Below are 19,178 nucleotides of genomic sequence, written 5' to 3'. Positions count from 1 at the left end.
ACAGTTAAACTGCACTAACAGTCCACTCTCAGAAATATTCAATATATGCAATTGTGGGTAATGTTATACAGTGAAGAACTGTTGAAATTACAGGACAAAAATGGAAAGACAATGAGGTATTTCCTTCATTCCTTCCTTCTGTCATTCAAACATCTGTTTATTCATTCATCTCACATCCAATGTTTACTCACTATTTGCCAGGTCCTGGACTGGTGATACAAAGAGTAATATATATATAGGATCTTTCTTTAAAAAGTTTACAGTCTAGTGAGTCTAGTGGTGCGGTAGGGAAGCTGGTGGACTAAAAAGAAACAGACAGGTTCAAAAGAGAGTTATAACGGAGCAAAGAAATGTGGTCCCCAACCCAGATGAGACAAAAGTAGGAGGAATCTTACAGTGGCTTCCGGGAGGAGCTGGTATCCGAGCCAACTCATGAAGGATTCTGAGTCAGTGGTTAATCAGAAAGACTGAGAATAAGCATCCCAGGTGCTGTACCACTTTGTCATAACATATGTGGGACTGACAAGTAGTTGATTGATGGAGACAAATAATGTAAGGCAAGTGGTAACCTTAAAAATAATACTTGGAATATACTAGGACCGTAGGTGATTTTTATTTTCCTTCTTGTTTTTCTGTCTCTCCCAAGATTTTTCTTTAACAAAATCACACGTTTATGGAGTCAAATCTGTGCCAAACACTGCTCTAAGCACTCTGCATACATTAAGTGATTTTATCCACATAACTCTATGAAATAGCTACTATTATTTTCCTTTATACAGATGAGGAAGGGAGGTAAAGAGAGGTTGAACAACCTGGCAAAGTCAGAGTAAGGAACAGAGTAGTGTTTCTTAACACCAGGCATCTTATTCTAGAGTTTCTGTTTTTACATCTTCTATGTTCCTAATAACTTTCTAGGTTAGAAGCCTATTTTCTTACAATTTACTCCCATAGTCCCAAGTGTAAAAGCTGACCTGGCAAATAAACAGAAACACAGTCAAATATTAGGGGAAGGATATTCATAGCCCCAAATTTATAGTAGCATAAACTAAAACTAAAATTCACCTAGATATCCTATCATACAGAACAATTATGATAGTTTAGACAATTACACAAGCATTGGAAATTACAATTTAGAAGAAAGTTAAATGACATGGGAAATGCTTACTATAAAGATCAAAAAGAAATAAATGCAAGATACAAAGGGTATAATCCTAGTAGTATGTTTGTGTATGTTCAGAAAGGAGAATCACCAGTCAGACTGAGTTCTTCTACTTCCAATCTTAGCTCTGCCACCTTTTAGCTTTCTGATCTTCAGTAATAATTTAACCTCTCTGTAACCCAGTTTCCTCATCACAAAGTGGGGGTAATATAGTTATTATACTGGTTAGAAAGTTAATATATATATAAAATGCTTAAAATTCTGGCTGGTAAACATTCAGTGTCAGCTATTAAAACTTTGGAAACCCTATTTAAAATTGGAACTAGATAGTACACATTCACGGGCTTCCCTGGTGGGAAGCCTGAAATGTAGAAGACGCAGGTTCAATCCCTGGGTTGGGAAGATCCCCTGGAGGAGGACACAGCAACCCTCTCCAGTATTCTTGCCTGGGGAATCCCCTGGACAGAGGAACCTGGCAGGCTACAGTCCATGGGGTCGCAAAGAGTTGGACACAACTGAGCGACTAAGCCCAGCACAGCACAGCACAGTACACACTCACACAGACAGCTGAATAAGAATCCTTTGCAGTCTGTTGTCCAATATGTTACAACTTTATCTAGTTATTTTGCCCCTCATATTTTAAATAATAATTGGAAGTTGAGTGACATGAGGGGAAATCTGCATTGCAAGTAAAATGTATTTGCTTTCAGATTCTGATTTATCAAATTATAAGATATATGAAATATTCAACCAATCACCACAGGGTTATGAAAGTTTCCTTTTTAACCAGATACCTTCCCAAGGCCCAGAACACTGATATTTTATTTTGGCTGAATATTCCTGAATTGTGCTACCTTAAAAACATTTAACTTCAACATAATAAGAGCTGTGTCTGACAAACTGACAGCTAATATCATACTCAGTGCTGAAAAGCTGAAAGCATGTCTTCTAAGATCAGGAACAAGACAAGGATGCCCCGTCTCACTTTATTTAACATGGTATTAAAAGTCCTAGACATAGCAATTGGACAAGAAGGAATAAAAGGAATCCAAATTGAAAAAGAAGAAGTCAAACTGTCACTGTTTACACATGATACTATAAATAGAAAATCCTAAAGGTGCTACCCAGTACTACTAGAGCTTATCAAAGACTTCAGTAAAATTGCAGGATAAAAAAAAATAACACAGAGAAATCTGTTGCATTTCTATATATTCACAATGAATATTCAGGAATAGAAATTAAGGAAACAATCCCACTTACCACCACATCAAAAAGAATAAAATACCTAGGAATAAACTTACCTAAGGAGGTAGAAGACCTGTACTTTGTAAACTATAAAACATTGATAAAAGAAATTGAAGATGATACAAATAGATGGACAGATATATCATGTTCTTGGATTGGAAGAATTAATATTGTTAAAAGGATCATACCACCCAAAGCAAACTACAGACTTAATGAAATCCCTATCAAAATTTGGCATTATGCTAAGTGAACTAAGTCCAACAGAGAAAGACAATTACTGCATGATATTACTTACATGTGGATCACTTACATGTGGAATATAAAAAATGAAACAAACTAGTGACTATGACATAAAAGAACCAGACCCACAGATATACAGAACAAACAAGTGGTTTACCAGTGGGGAGAGGGAAGGAGAAAGGGGCAAGTTAGGGGTAGGTGATTAAGAGGTACAAATTAATAGGTATAAAATAAGCTAAAATTAGTAAATTTATTAATACATTTAATAAATTTATCAAATTTAATAATTAAAATTATTGTGCAACACAGGGAATATATCCAGTATTTTACAATAACTACAAACGGAGGTAGTGGTGTTCAGTCGTGTCCGATTCTTTGCCACCCCATAGACTGCAGCACCCCAGGCTTCTCTCTCCTTTATGATCTCATCGAGTTTGCTCAAACTCATGTCCATTGAATTCTGATGCCACCCAACCATCTCATCCTCTGTCATCCCCTTCTCCCACCTTCAATCTTTCCCAGCATCAGGGTCTTTTCCAATGAGTCAGATCTTCGCATCAGGGGGCCAAATACTGAACATTCAGCTTCAGCATCAGTCCTTCCAATGAATATTCAGGGTTGACTTCCTTTAGGATTGACTGGTTTGATCTCCTGGCTGTCCATGGGACTCTCAAGAGTCTTTTCCAGCACCACAGCTCAAAAGCATCAGTTCTTCAGCACTCATCATTTATGGTCCAACTCTCACATCCGTACATGACTACTGGAAAAACCATAGCTTTGACTCTGGACATTTGTCGGCAAAATGACATCTCTGCTTGTTAATATGCTGTCTAGGTTTGTCATAGCTTTTCTTCCAAAGAGCAAGTGTCTTAATTTCATGGCTGCAGTCACCATCTACAGTGATTTTGGAGCCCACAAAAATAAAATCCGCTGCCTGTATGTGAGACAGCAAAAGAGACACAGATGTATAGAACGGACTTTTGGACTCTGAGGGAGAGAAAGAGGGTGGGATGATTTGGGAGAATGGCACTGAAACATGTATACTATCATGTAAGAAACCAATCGCCAGTCTATGTTCGATACAGGATACAGGATGCTTGGGACTGGTGCATGGGGATGATCCAGAGAGATGATATGGGGTGGGAGGTGGGAGGGGTGTTCAGGATTGGGAACTCATGTACACCCGTGGCTGATTCATGTCAATGTATGGCAAAACCAATACAGTATTGTAAAGTAAAATAAAGTAAAAATAAAAATTAAAAAAATAAATAAATAAAATAAAATCTGCCACTGATACCATTTTCTCCCTTTCTATTTGCCATGAAGTGATAGGGCCGGATGCCATTATCTTAACTTTTTGCATGCTGAGATCTAAGCCAGTTTTTTCACTTTCACCATTATCAACAGGCTCTTTAGTTCCTTTTCACTTTTTGCCATTAGAGAGGTATTATCTGCAGCATCTGAAGTTGCTGATATTTCTCCCAGCAATCTTGATTTCAGCTTGTGATTCATCCAACCTGGCATTTCGCATGTACTCTGCACAGAAGTTAAATAAACAAGATAACAATATACAGCCTTGTCATACTCCTTCCCCAATTCTGAACCAATCCACTGCTCCATGTCCAGTTCTAGCTGTTGTTTTTTGACCTGCATACAGGTTTCTTAAGATATAGGTAAAGCGGTCTGATATTTCCATCTCTTTAAGAATTGTCAACAGTTTGTTATAATCCACAGTCAAAGGTTTTAGCATAGACAATGAAGCAAAAGCAGATGTTTCCCTGGAATTCTCTTGCTTTCTCTATGATCCAACAGATGTTGGCAATTTGATCTGATTTATCTGCAGTTTCTAAATCCAGCTTGTACATCTGGAATATCTCAGTTCATGTAATGCTGAAGCCTAGCTTGACAGATTTTTGATCATTATCTTGCTGGAAAGTGAAATGAGTGCAATTGTATGGTAGTTTGAATATTCTTTGGCATTGCCCTTCTTTGGGATTGAAATGAAAACTGGCCTTTTCCAGTCCTATGGCCACTGCTGAGTTTTCCAAATTTGCTGACATATTCAGTGCAGCACTTTGACAGCATCATCTTTCAGGATTTGAAACAGCTCCGCTGGAAGTCCATCACCTCCACTAGCTTTGTTCTCAGTGATGCTTCTTAAAGCCCACTTGACTTCACACTCCAGAATGTTTGGCTCAAGGTGAATGACCACACCATTGTGGTTATCTGGGTCCTTAAGACCGTTTTTGTATAATTCTTCTGTGTATTCCTGCCACCTCTGCTTAGTCTCTTGATTCTGTTAGGTTCATACTGTTTCTGTCCTTTATTGTGCCCATCCTTGAATGAAATTTTTCCTTGATATTTCCAATTTTCTTGATGAGATCTCTAATCTTTCCCATTCTATTGTTTTCTTCTATTTCTTTGCATTGTTCACTTATGAAGGTCTTCTTATCTCTCCCTGCTATGCTATTCTCTGGAACTCTGCATTCAGTTGGGTTTATCTTTCTTTCTCTCCTTTGCCTTTCACGTCTCTTCTTTTCTCAGCTATTTGTAAGGCCTCCTCAGGCAACCACTTTGCCTTTTTGCATTTCTTTTTCTTTGTGATGGTTTTGGTCACTGCCTGCTGTACAGTGTTATGAACCGCTGTCCATAGTTCTCCAGGCAGTCTACCTACCAGATCTAATCTCTTGAATCTATTCATTACATCCACTGTATAATCATAAGGGATTTGATTTAGGTCATACCTGAATGGCCTAGTGCCTTTCCCTACTTTCAAATTTAAACCTAAATTTGGCAATAAGGAGTTCATGATCTGAGCCACAGTCAGCTTCAGCTCTTGTTTTTGCTGACTGCACAGAGTTTCTCCATCTTCAGCTGCAAAGAATATAATCAATCTGATTTCAGAATTGACCATCTGGTGATGTCCATGTGTACAGTGGTCTGTTGGGTTTTTGGAAAAGGGGTTTGCTATGACCAGTATGTTCTCTTGAGAAAACTCTGCAGGCCTTTGCCCTGCTTCATTTTGTATTGCAAGGCCAAATTTGCCTGTTATTCCAGGTATCCCTTGACTTTCTGCTTTTGCATTCCATTCTCCTATGATGATGGAGAAGGCAATGGCAACCCACTCCAGTACTCTTGCCTGGAAAATCCCATGGATGGAGGAGCCTGGAAGGCTGCAGTCCATGGAGTTGCTAATAGTCAGACATGACTGAGTGACTTCACTTTCACTTTTCACTTTCATGCATTGGAGCAGGAAATGGCAACCCACTCCAGTGTTCTTGCCTGGAGAATCCCAGGGACAGCGGAGCCTGGTGGGCTGCTGTCTATGGGGTCGCACAGAGTTGGACACGACTGAAGTGACCTAGCAGCAGCAGCAGCTCCTATGATGAAAAGGACATCTTTTTCTGTAGGTCTTCATAGAACTGTTCAACTTCAGCTTCTTTGGCATCAGTGGTTGAGGCACAGACTTGGACTAATGTGATGTTGAATGGTTTGCCTTGGAGTGATGTTGAATGGTTTACCTTGGAAACGAGCCAACAGATGGAGCACAACCTTTAAAAATTGTGAATAACTGTATTGTACACCTGTAACCTATATTATTGTACACCTCAATAAAAAAAAGAAAAAAATGTGCTTCCACATCAGTTAGGATCAATAGTTGAATGGAAATTACAAACTGGTTTTTCAAGGACCCAAGGCCACATATAGTTTATTTCTCATCTGAGTTTTAGAATTATCTTAATTCAAAGATGCTTACTCCTTGGAAGGAAAGTTATGACCAACCTAGATAGCATATTCAAAAGCAGAGACATTACTTTGCCAACAAAGGTTCGTCTAGTCAAGGCTATGGTTTTTCCAGTGGTCATGTATGGATGTGAGAGTTGGACTGTGAAGAAAGCTGAGCACCAAAGAATTGATGCTTTTGAACTGTGGTGTTGGAGAAGACTCTTGAGAGTCCCTTGGACTGTAAGGAGATCCAACCAGTCCATTCTGAAGGAGATCAGCCCTGGGATTTCTTTGGAAGGAATGATGCTAAAGCTGAAGCTCCAGTACTTTGGCCACCTCATGTGAAGAGCTGACTCATTGGAAAAGACCCTGATGCTGGGAGGGATTGGGGGCAGGAGGAGAAGGGGACAACATAGGATGAGATGGCTGGATGGCATCACCAGCTCGATGGACATGAGTTTGGGTAAACTCTGGGAGTTGGTGATGGACAGGGAGGCCTGGAGTGCTGTGGTTCATGGGGTCGCAAAGAGTCAGACATGACTGAGAGACTGAACTAACTGAACAAACTAACTAATGAGTCTCTATGTTAAGAAAAATATACGGAAATGAGCAGTTTCAAGAGTAACCCTGACTCTGTTTTATCTCAAAGCTTTATTTTCCTTCCTTTTTTTCATGAAGGCAATTCTTGTAGTTATCTTTGGGGCTGGTCTCAGGGGCTACTTGAGCAGGTGGACTATACTGACAAAGACAGAACAAGGACCTGGGCCAGGGGGTGGAGAGGGGGCTGTAATTTTCACTGCTCTGCTCAGAATCTGCAAAGTGGGATGGAAAATGCTTAAGTATTTTCTTAAGGAAAGTCTAGAAAATAATCCTTGTTGAAGGGAACTGAGGTTTGTCTGCTGCTCACACCATAAGGAACCTGGTTTCCCCACCAGTTTTCATGGTGCTTCTCTCTCTCCCTTTCTCTCAGGTCTCCTACGTAAAAGCGATTGACATCTGGATGGCGGTGTGCCTTCTGTTTGTGTTTGCAGCCTTACTGGAATATGCAGCAGTGAACTTTGTCTCCAGGCAGCACAAGGAGTTTCTGAGGCTCCGGAGAAGACAGAAGAGGCAAAATAAGGTACTGTTGACTCTGAGTGCAGACAAAGTCAGGTAGAGTTCAAGGTGTTTAACCAGTCAATGTAATTTAGAAAACAGAACAACACATAGTGAACAAGAAGCTGAAGCTAATTTTTGTCCTGATTCATATACTGAATTACTGCTCAGGTTGGTCCTTTAAAATTGGGACAGAGTTGTCACATTTAGCAAAGAAAATTCATCAAGAGATAAATGGATAAAACAGATGTGGTATACATATACAATGGAATATTACTCAGCCATAAAAAGAATGGAATAATGTCATTTGGAGCAATATGGATGGACCTAGAGATTATCATACTAAGTGAAGTAAGTCAGACAGAGAAAGACAAATATCGTATGGTACCACTTATAGGTGGAATCTAAAAAATGATACAAATGAACTTATTTATAAAACAGAAATAGACTCACAGAAATAGAAACAAACTTATGGTTACCAAAGGGCAAAGGGAGAGGAGGGATAAATTAGGAGATTGGGAATAACATGTACACACTACTCACTATGGAGAACAGTGTGGAGATTTCCTTAAAAACTATGAATAAAACCACCATATGACCCAGCAATCCCACTACTGGGCATATACCCTGAAAGTGAAAGTGAAGTCGCTCAGTTGTGTCCAACTCTTTGCGACCCCATGGGCTATAGCTCACCAGGCTCCTCCGTCCATGGGATTTTCCAGGCAAGAGTTCTGGAGTGGGTTGCCATTTCCTCCTCTGGAGGATCTTCCTGACCCAGGGATTGAACCTGGGTCTCCTGCATTATATACCCTGAGAAAACCATAATTCAAAAAGACACAGGTACCCCAATGTTCATTGCAGCACTATGTACAATAGCTAGGACATGGAAGCAACCTAGATGTCCATCGGCAGATGAACGGATAAAGAAGTTATGGTACATATGGAATATTACTCAGCCATAAAAAGGAACAAATTTGAGTCAGCTCTAGTGATGTGGATGAACCTAGAGCCTGTTATACAGAGTGAGAAAAACAAATATCATATATTAACACTTTATATATGGAATCTAGAAAATTGTACTGATGAACCTATCTGCAGGGCAGGAAGAGAGACAAAGACATAGAGACTGGTGGACACAATGGGGGAAGGAGAGGGAGGGACAAATTGAGAGTAGCACTGAAACATCTATATTAGCATATGTAAATTAGATAGCTAGTGGGAAGTGACTTTAAAACACAGAGAGCTCAAATTAGTACTCTGTGACAACCTAGAGGGGTAGGATCAGGTTGGGGGTGGGGGGAGGCTCACTAGGGAGGGGACATACGTATCCTTATGACTGATTCACACTGTTGTATGGCAGAAACCAATATAACATTGTAAAGCAATTATCCTCCAATTAATAATTTAAAAAGAGGCCAAAAATCATATATATACTACTATATATAAAAAAAGTAAATGACAAAGGACCTACTGTATAGCACAGGGAACTTTACTCAGTATCTTATAATAACTGATAATGGAAAAGAATCTGAACAAGATTTCATATATATACACACATATATATGACTGAATCTCTTTGCTGTACACCTGAAACTAACACAACATTGTAAATTAACTATATTTCAATTAAAAAATACACAGGGCACACAAGCCTGAATTTCAGATAAATGATAAACAATATTTAGTATAAGTACATCCCAGATGATACATGGAACAGACTTATATTAACACATTATTCCTTGTTTATCTGAAATTAAAATTGAACTGAGAGCCTTGTGTTTTGCTACAGCCTAGCAACTGTAGTTGGAGATATATATTCCATCTGACAAAATGACTTTAAAACCTTGTTGTTTTGAACATTAATAGTTTGTGTGTCTTTGAGCACAAAACTACTTTGACTTTTTCATGAATTGCTTGGCTTTATGTAAATAAGGTTCCTAATCATGTTGATTTCAACCTGATAAATCCAAGTAGACTGATTTCATTGTCTCAACTTAAATTTTAATGCAGAAACTCCAAATTTACATTACCTAGAAGTTTGAAGTTGGAAATACATGGCTCAAAATCTCCACTTCAGTGGTTCCCAAACTTGCCTGCACATTAGAACAGCTTGGAGATCTTTCAAAAATCCCAAACCTTGGTCATACCTCATACCCATTCATCTCAGTCTCGGAATGGGGCACAGGAGTATCTCTGAAGCTCCCCAGGTAATTCCAAGTGCAGACGCATTTGGGAAGCAGTGGTCTGGTTTATAATACAATTTCATATAGCACTCCAGAAGCCTTGCATTTGTTTTCAGTTTCAGATTCCAGGAGAGAAACATGCTCTTTGGTATGTAGAACATTAGTGCCTGTAACAATATCACTAGGGAACTGAAGTTAAAGTTTTACACACAGGAGATGAAAGAGAGTTTTCAAAATCTCCTCCCCCTAAAAAATGATAAATTGAACCCGCTGGTAAAGCCATAGTTACATACTACTCTGTCGAAGCAAAAACAAAAATGTTTCATTGTCAATTTTAATGCTTCCAAATACCTAGATGTAAAGGTGAACATTGTAAGGCATGCTCTTTTTAAAATTTTTATTTATTAATTTTTGGTTGTGCTAGGTCTTCCTTGCTGCTGAAGGGCTTTCTCTAGATGCAGAGAGTGGGGGTTACTCTCTAGTTGTGGTACACGGGCTTTTCATTGCAGTAGCTTCTCTACTAGCAGAGCGTGGGCTTAGTTGCCCTGTGGCATGTGGACTCTTCCTGGACCAGGGATCAAACCCATGTCCCTTGCATTGGCAGGCATATTCTTAACCACTGGACCACCAAGGAAGTCTGAACATTGCAATTAGATGTTGCTTACATTGACGAGCTTATATGTGTAAAAACTGAGTTATTACAGCATGTGCCAAAATGCTTCCTTCACATACTCTGGGCTGGTAGCCTGTGTGCTCCCCTCTTTCTCTCTTTCCCTCATCCCAGGAAACAATACACATCGGTGCATGCCCTTTGCTGCACATTGCTCAATATCAAGCCTCTCTCAATTTTCACCTCCCTGATGGTGCTAACCATTTCTTGAACCTCTTCCATAGATGCCTAGCACAAAGTGGCAGAAGTTTGAGGTCACATGTGCCACTCAGGAAAAATTACTAGAATGTAAAGGTATTACAGTTACATAAATTGTATTCTCAGAATTCCCTGGTTTAGCTTAGTAATTACCCACTGACTGTATGCTCTCCCAGACCAGAAATAGAAAAGGAGTTTCATTTTGCTCCCTGATTCTGAATAACTGGGAATACTTTCATGGAATGCTATGTGGAGGATTCTTAGGTTGTATCTGTATCTTATCATAAGACACTTGGAATGCTTGTTAAGAATAGAGAGAGTGTCATATCTCAAATCTTGTGAAACAAGGTCTGCAGGGAGGTCACTGAGAATTACTTTTCACAAGTGTCCCAGTGAGTCCTACGATAAGGCTGTTTGGGGGAAACGTGGGCAGTATTAGAGCAGGTGGTAGAGAATGAGAAAGATAAAAGAGTAGCAAATGAGGTTGGAGAAATGGTAATTTCAAGTTCATATAAGACTTTGTAGACCAGTATGAATGAATAGATTTTATTCTGATTGGATTAGAATCACTGGCTAGATTCAACATAGCAAATATCAGGATGTTGAGTGGGTAGTTCATGAGAAGCAGCAGCAGATTAGTCAGGAGGCTATCACAGAAATATGGGGACATGTTGCTGGCATAGACTGTGGTACTGGTCATCGAAGTGGTCAGAGTCAAGATTCATTCATTCATTCCAAAAATATTTGATTCATATAGTGTGCCAGGAGCTACATACATCATTAGAATACATAATTGAACGGCACAGACAAAATGCAATTCCATGATGAAACTTAGATTCTAGTGATTATTCTTTTGGGGTAAAACCAACAGGTCATGCTGATGTATTTGATGTGGGGAGGTGAGGAAAAGAGAGGAATATGTCTCAGATTCTTGGCTTCAACAACTTGTTAGGTAGTGTTTAAGATGGGGACTACTGCAGACTTGGGGTGGAACTCAGGTCATTTTGATGCCATTAAGTTTAGATGCCTGTAAGACATGCCAGTAGGGTTAGCAAGTAATTATATAGGTAAACACACCTAAGGGAGAGAAGAAATCTGAAAAAGGATCTTTGAGAGTAACCAGCAAACAATGTTTTAAATCCACAAAACTGGGTAAGATCACCTAAGTGTAAATTCACAAAAAAGGTAACCATGTGAGGTGATGGGTATGTTAATTAGTTTGATGGTAGTAATCATTTCACAGTGTACACTTATAGCAGAACCTCACACTGTACATCTTAAATACACTCAACTGTTATTTGTCAATTATAAAGTTCGTTGGGGGGGGGGGCGCTAAACTTAACTACAACATTGAGTAATGAAATCATTCCTCAAAGAAAAGGAAAAAAAAGCTCTGAGAATGGAACACTCCACCATTTAAAAAGCCTGTCTAGAACAAAGGAAATGATGGCAGAGTTGAGACATCACTTCCATTTGCCTTTGCTGTGCAGGAGAGCCTAGAAGATAGCATGGAAGATAATGTAGGATAATGGGAGGAACCTTTTTTCAAAATGGAAGATAAAAGAACATGTTTAACAATAGGAATACTGTAGCGAAAAGGGAAAAATCAACACTGCAGTGAAAGAACACCATAATTTCAAGGGGAAAAAAAACACCTTGAGAAGAAAGGATGACAATTCAGAGCCAAGGGCCAGGGTTAACCTTACATGGGGACAGATATTTCAGCCATTTTAATAATGACTTATATTAGGGTCAGTTCATTCATGAGGATACCAAAACAGTTAAATAATTTGCCCATGCTCATGAGCCACAAAGTAGCACAGCAAGATCTGAAGTGTGATACTGTCTCCAGAGACCATGTGCTTTACCACCATACAGACAAAAGGGAAGAGTGACAGTGGGTGCTGACCCACTGGTAGTTTGATGATGGTATAATGTAGGAACTTCTAATTGCTCCTATCATTTCCAAGGATTATCAGGGAAGTTATAAGCTGAAAATGGGATGGAAAGAAGGAATATAGAAAGTTTAAGGAGGAAAGGGATATGATATTAAATAGTAGTTTGGGAGAGTAAAAAACCAATGCTCTCAAGAGAGAGATGGGATCAGGATGCTGAGTCAAATGTAGTGGGAGACTGCATCTGAGGTCTATGGTTATGAATTTAAAGTTTAAGCTGGAATTTAAAACTTTAATTAAAACAACAAGCAGGTGTGTGTCCCTTTGTAGTCAAGGCTATTACTACCACTGACAATTAAATTTGGAAAAAAAAAAAAAGAGGAGGCATTTCCAATTATTTATCCCTTAGGAAATGACATCTTTCCAAGCCAGTGCTTTTCACATTTTTTGAGTCTAAACTATGTTAACAAAACATGGTAACAAGAACTCGCAGTGATTGAGGGCTTACTATAAACCAGGCACTAATCTAGGTATTTTCCATACAGGAATTGATTTAATCCCCACAACAGAAAGTCCTAGTTCTGCCTATTTTTCTGATGCCCTGTGTAATTTGGCATTTGTCCTGAATTATTAGTTCTAAAATAAAACACCTATTAATAGTTGCATTAAAATAAACTGAGATGGGTTTGGTAGACCTTTACTCTGTATACATCTGCTTTCTGTCATGGTGTGACTTTCTGGGGTGGGGGCCTACAGGTGCAGTACACAAGTTCTCACTTCAACATGTGCTGAAATCTAAAAAAAAAAAAATCACCACCTGTGGCCTCTGCTCTTGAACCTTTCCAAAAGCAATGTCAGAGCTAACACTCTTTCCAGGATAACTGGAACAGAAGTTGCTGATAAAATGAAGTGCACTCAGACAAAAGAGGCTGGGGATAAATAAATCTTTCATTCAGTCTGTCAGTGGTGAGATAATGCTGTCCTGCTAACAAGCATTTGGGACACCAGCCTTGGCCCATGACATGGCATGCAAAACCCATTAAGCCCCTAGGCAACTACTTGGTGGGGTCAGTGGTAAACACGGGAAAATCATAGGTTCGGTGAACATGAGACCATCATCATAGAGGCTGAGCAGTCTTGCTGCGGGCATCTGAATGCTCATGATTGAATGGCTTTGTGATTTTTTGATCATTTAAATCTGTAATTGCCTTATTATTTGATAATTACTGCAAAATAAAAAAAAAGATCATCATTATAGAGCTGAATGGTCCATGCCACTTTCCACTACCAAAACTGTTCCTGTTGGGATAAAATGTGGTCATCCTGTCAATAATGAAGGCAGTATTCTTACCTCCATCCTACAGAGGACAAGGGGAAAGCACTGAGAGGTTAAGTAAAACAACCAAAGCCACACTTGCAGGCGACTTGCCTCCAGTGTCCCTGACCTCAGCTACTGCTGTGCACAGTTCACGTTTTACATCTCACATTCTGATCCAGTATCTCTCGCTCACTCACACACTTAACATCTCTCACGTACCCTAATATTTTCTACTATGTTTTTTTTAAGGCTGGTCCATCAGGGATGAGGTTGGAGTGAGGCAAGTGCAGTTAGTCACATGAGTACAGGGTCAGATCTTGTTTTTATTTAAATCTGGTATTTTTTTTCACCACGGATTTTTGCATTAATAAGGAATTTTTCAAATATTGCATAAGTACTGGGGTTTTGGCACCCTTACATTTTGCACCCGAGACCTTACTCACCTTGCCCTAGTTTCAGCCCAGCTGGTGATGAACTATTAAATTTTCATAGACCCTACTAGGTTGTAGCCTGAATATAAAACAAAAACAAGCCACCATTTTTAAATGTTCAATGTTTCCAATGAAAAAGGGCATCTCTTTAGTTTCCCACTAGGAAACTGACCTCCCCAGCACAATACAGTAGATTCTTTAGACAGTGTAAGAATATCCGAGAACAGATTACTTCCCAAAGTGAAACTGGCATGATGATTTATTCAAGGAAGGTGTTTATGGAGGGAGCCCCTGAGACTACAATTACTTATGTGGGAAGAGTGGTGCTTACTGAACAAGTTATGAAATGGGGTCACTTTCAAGGAGGGGCCAGGCAATTTGCAACTAGGTGCATTCGCTTTTCCTTTTCTACATATCAAAAAGCAGCCAGTTTTATCAAAGCTGAGTTTCTCAGTAACAATCAAGCCAAGATCTTCACTGACACATACTGTAAATCCCTATGATTGGGCCAACCTTGGTCTATTAGAAGTTGATGCCCAGGGTCTATGTAGGAAAATCCTATTTTTATTTTATAGCCTCAGCTCCAGTAAGTCTTCACACCATGTGATAGTTTAACAACTGTCCCACAAGAACTTTAAAGCCTCACTTGCACCTCACTCACCCTGTCTTTTTATATTTGGCCACACTACTCCTAACTTTTGGCATTGTGCCTGATTTCAGAGGTTTCCAGTTACCCATAGAGCCCTGGCTTCTTTATTTTCAGTAACTAAACAGAAATTGAAGCTGTTTGAGAACACGGTTATGACTTCTAAGCTACTTAAGGCTGAGCTGCCTTTTAAAGGGAATGTTGTAAACACACTGTTTAGACTTCAGTCTCCCCAGAAGAAAATAAGAGATCTTAACCTAATTGGCGGAGAAGGCAATGGCACCTCACTCCAGTACTCTTGCCTGGAAAATCCCATGGATGGAGGAGCCTGGTGGGCTGCAGTCCATGGAGTCGCTAAGAGTCACACACGACTGAGTGACTTCACTTTCACTTTTCACTTTCATGCATTGGAGAAGGAAATGGCAACCCACTCCAGTATTTTTGCCTGGAGAATCCCAGGGATGGGGGAGCCTGGCAGGCTGCCATCTATGGGGTCACACAGAATCGGACACGACTGAAGCGACTTAGCAGCAGCAGCAGCAACCTAATTGGACAACAGGGTTAGAATGTGAGGCCCTGACCAAAATGTCTCACATGAAAGTAACTTGGGAAAGTACTCATTTTTTGCAGTTTTCTCTTTCCCTCCCTTATTTATCAGTCCTTCAATTCTTAGCTAAATTGTTAATTTCTCAAAAGATAACTTCTTATTAATTTGAAATATGTATACATATAACTGAGTCACTTTGCTGGACATCTGAAACTAATACAATCTTTTAAGTCAATTATGCTTCAATTAAAAAAATAATTTCCTGATCCTATAGGGCTAAAAGGATGCCATTCTTTCAAGCATCCATATTACCTAATTTGATCCTTTTACAAGGTGTCAGATTCTACCCATTTGTTGCATGTTTTACAGAAGAATATAAAATTGACATGTATTGTGGGTATTATTTAGGACACTGTACCTAGAAATACCTGAGTCTTGCTCTCAACCAATCATCTTCCCATTGACCTATTAGAGGAGAATAAACCTACAAACACAGTAACTATTTTACTATTATCCAGGCTTTAGCCTCAAATCCCAGTGCCATGCCTCAGGAGAAGAACACCTTAGGAGGAACACCTCCACTCAGTAGGTCCAGAAGCTCTGTGCTATTTGCGCCCCAATGTTTCAGAGCCCTTAGATCTCCCACCCACTGCTGAAGGCCATAAGACAAGGACCCAGAGCAGATGTTCATAGAGGAGTGGCTTTTTCACACCCATGGGGTCCTGGAATGTCCCCAGTCAGACCAATACTCCTCCTTAAGGACCAAAGCCTACTTCCTCTCTTCCTGGGGACATCCCTTTAAACACTTAAACATGGTGAACTGGAAGGCCTTTTCAAAGTTTCTGGGCTGAACTGACCAAGTCCTTCCTATGATACGGCTTATAGCTCCTCAGCATACTGGCCACCCTTTCTGTAGTTTGCCAGTGACATCTTGAAGTATGAATCACAGAATGCGACAGTCCAGGCATGAATCACAGAATGCGACAGTCCAGGCATGATCAGGATGTAACACAGAAAACCAGCAATATCCCCTCCGTTTATCTGCACTTTTCATAGAACATTAAATTACAGTAGTGCTTTTTAGTAGTCATATTCCACATTTGACTCCTTTTGATGTTGCTAATGCTTGTTCATTTCCCAAGTCTTTTTTCCTATTAATACAAATAGCTGTCAAGTTACCTGTTCTTAATTATGCGCTTGATTTTTCCCAAACCTAAACAAAGGACTTTATATTTATTGTTACAAATTTTTACCTCATTGATCTTGGCCCATTTTTTAGATGGCATTAATCTTCTTCACAGTGATTTAGTTATCTGGAAAATTAGCCACCACATCTAGCTCTTTAACACTGACAAATAGGTGCTAATGCCCTTCAAGCAAAGGCCACCGGGAACAAGCCAGTAGTTAAGTTAGGCTTACTGTTCTTTGCAGCAAGGAAGAATGTGTACTATAGAGAGGACTCTAAACTGGGCGATTTGGGAAGAAAGTCTAAGGAAGCAGAGGTCTGCTCTAGACTGGATGCTGTCAGAAAGCAGGGGAAATTCTAGGATTAGGTATCTCAATAAATCTTATTTATAGGAGGGCAGACTAGAGTTAGAATAAAATTTTATTTGGTAAAGAAGAAGGAATCACTCATTTTAACTGAAAGATGTTGAGTATTTTCTGAGTGTCAGAGTGACCTTGTTCTTATCTGTGCTTAGCTAACATTACGAAGTGACCTTGTTTTGTTTCACTACTCTGATCATAGTCTCAGAGTAACCTTGAGGATGGTATCTTGCAAGATGATTTGAACCATCAACATACAAACAGAAGCTCTGTAATTTACCAGTTATGTGACTTTGGCAGGTTACTTTTAAAGAGTCTCTCTGCCTCTGTCTTCTCATCTGTAAATAGAGTTAACATGTATTTATCTTATAGGACTGTGGTGAAAATGAGTTTTCATGGGTAAAGCTCCTACAACAGGCCCTGGCATGTGCTAAGTTCTATGCATAGTGAGTGCTTGTTTGAGTATCCACTTTCTTCACCTCTAAGGTATATGTATCCTTTATGAACAGGATCATAAAGGTTTTGCTCAATTTATGAGAGAACATATTCTATACATTGGGCTTCCCATGTGACACAGTGGTAAAGAATCTGCCTGCTAATGCAGGAGGCATGGGTTCGATCCCTGAGTCAGGAAGATCCACTGGAGTAGGAAACGGCAACCCAATCCAGTATTCTTGGCTCAAAAATTCCATGGACAAAGGAGCCTGACAGGCTACAGTCCGTGGAGTTGCAAAGAGTCAGACACAACTGAGCTACTGAGCGTGCGCGCACACACACACACATTCTACAGATTAAAATCAACTATCTTAGAATACAGCAATAGGCTGCCAACATGCCCCTCCCCCATTTTTATTCCTCTTATCTTTCTTTCACAAAGGGAGATCAGATTGCACAGCAAGATGTCACCCATGTACAGCTATTTTTATAATCATAGAGTTGAAATAATGAATTTGTGCTTTTACTCTACAGTGTCTACACAAGAGAAGCAGAAAGATTAAGTGCAACCTGAATTCTTCCATTTTACGTCCCAGTGCTAAGATGTAGTTTAGCCACAGTCAGTCAGCACAAGACCACTTTTCTCAAAGTCAGAGAGCCCTTTAAGATGCTGCCAACTCCATCCTCAAGTCTGCTTGCTTGTAAGCCTCATAAGCATCCAATTCTAATAAATCACTTATCTACAGAAAAAAAAAAAAGACCCTGCCAATTCAATTAGAATGTAAATGGACTTTAAAAGAAGGCTGCTGAAATGCAGATGTCACTACCACTAAGCCTAACTGCCAAACAAATCTAAGCAAATGGGGAATCCACTGAACTATAATTAGAGTGGGGTCATCCTTTGAGAATCTTAAATGGCAACCCACTCCAGTATTCTTGCCTGGAGAATCCCATGGAGGGAGGAGCCTGGTAGGCTACAGTCCACGGGGTCGCAAGGAGTCGGACACGACTGAGCTACTTCACTTCACCTTTCTCTTAGTTGGACAACTATGAAACTGAACTGAATTGAACACCTTTCTCTGCCTCTCCAAAAGCTTGTTGTTGTTTAGTCACTCAGTCATGACCATCTCTTTGCGACCCCATTGACTGCAGCACACCAGTCTTCACCATCCTTCCCTGACTCCTGGAGTTTGCTCAAATTCATGTTCATTGAGTCGGTGATGCTATCCAACCATCTCATCCTGTCGCCCTCTTCTCCTGCCCTCAATCTTTCCCAGCATCAGAGTCTTTTCAAATGAGTCAGCTCTTCACAGAAGGTGGCCAAAGTGTTGGAGCTTCAGCTTCAACATCAGTCCTTCCAACGAACATTCAGGGTTGATTTCCTTTAGGATGGACTGGTTGGATCTTCTTGCTGTCCAAGGGACTCTCAAGAGTCTTCTCCACACTACAGGTGGAAAGCATCATTTTTTCGGCACTCAGCCTTCTTTATGGTCCAACTCTCACATCCATACATGACTACTAGAAAACCATAGCTTTGACTATAAAGACCTTGGTCTGCAAATGTGCTGTCTAGGTTTGTCAGAGCTTTTTTTCCAAGGAGCAAGCGTCTTTTAATTTCATGGCTGCAATCACTGTAAGAAAATAAAGTCTGGCACTGTTTCTATGGTTTCCCCATCTATTTGCCATGAAGTGATGGGACTGGATGCCATGATCTTTGTTTTTTGAATGCTGAGTTTTAAGCCAGCTTTTCCACTCTCCTCTTTCACCTTCATCAAGAGACTGTGCAGTAGGACCTTGTCGTCTATCCATCCGATATATATAATAGTTTGCATCTTCTACTCCCAA

At 39.9% G+C, this 19,178-nt stretch overlaps 1 protein-coding gene across 1 annotated transcript in view; it reads left to right on the top strand.

Moving 5' to 3' along the window:
• Positions 1-19,178, top strand: part of GLRA2 (glycine receptor alpha 2) — a 206,748-nt gene that overhangs the window by 165,294 nt on the left and 22,276 nt on the right. The window contains exon 8 of the mRNA XM_052663385.1: positions 7,341-7,490. Within this exon, the coding sequence (XP_052519345.1) occupies positions 7,341-7,490 (150 nt within the window). The remainder of the gene's footprint in view (positions 1-7,340; positions 7,491-19,178) is intronic.

This window comes from Budorcas taxicolor, chromosome X, assembly GCF_023091745.1.
Source record: "Budorcas taxicolor isolate Tak-1 chromosome X, Takin1.1, whole genome shotgun sequence".
Classification (NCBI taxonomy): domain Eukaryota; kingdom Metazoa; phylum Chordata; class Mammalia; order Artiodactyla; family Bovidae; genus Budorcas; species Budorcas taxicolor.
Note: the sequence above shows the minus strand (reverse complement) of the source record. Positions and strands in the feature narration are given on the sequence as shown.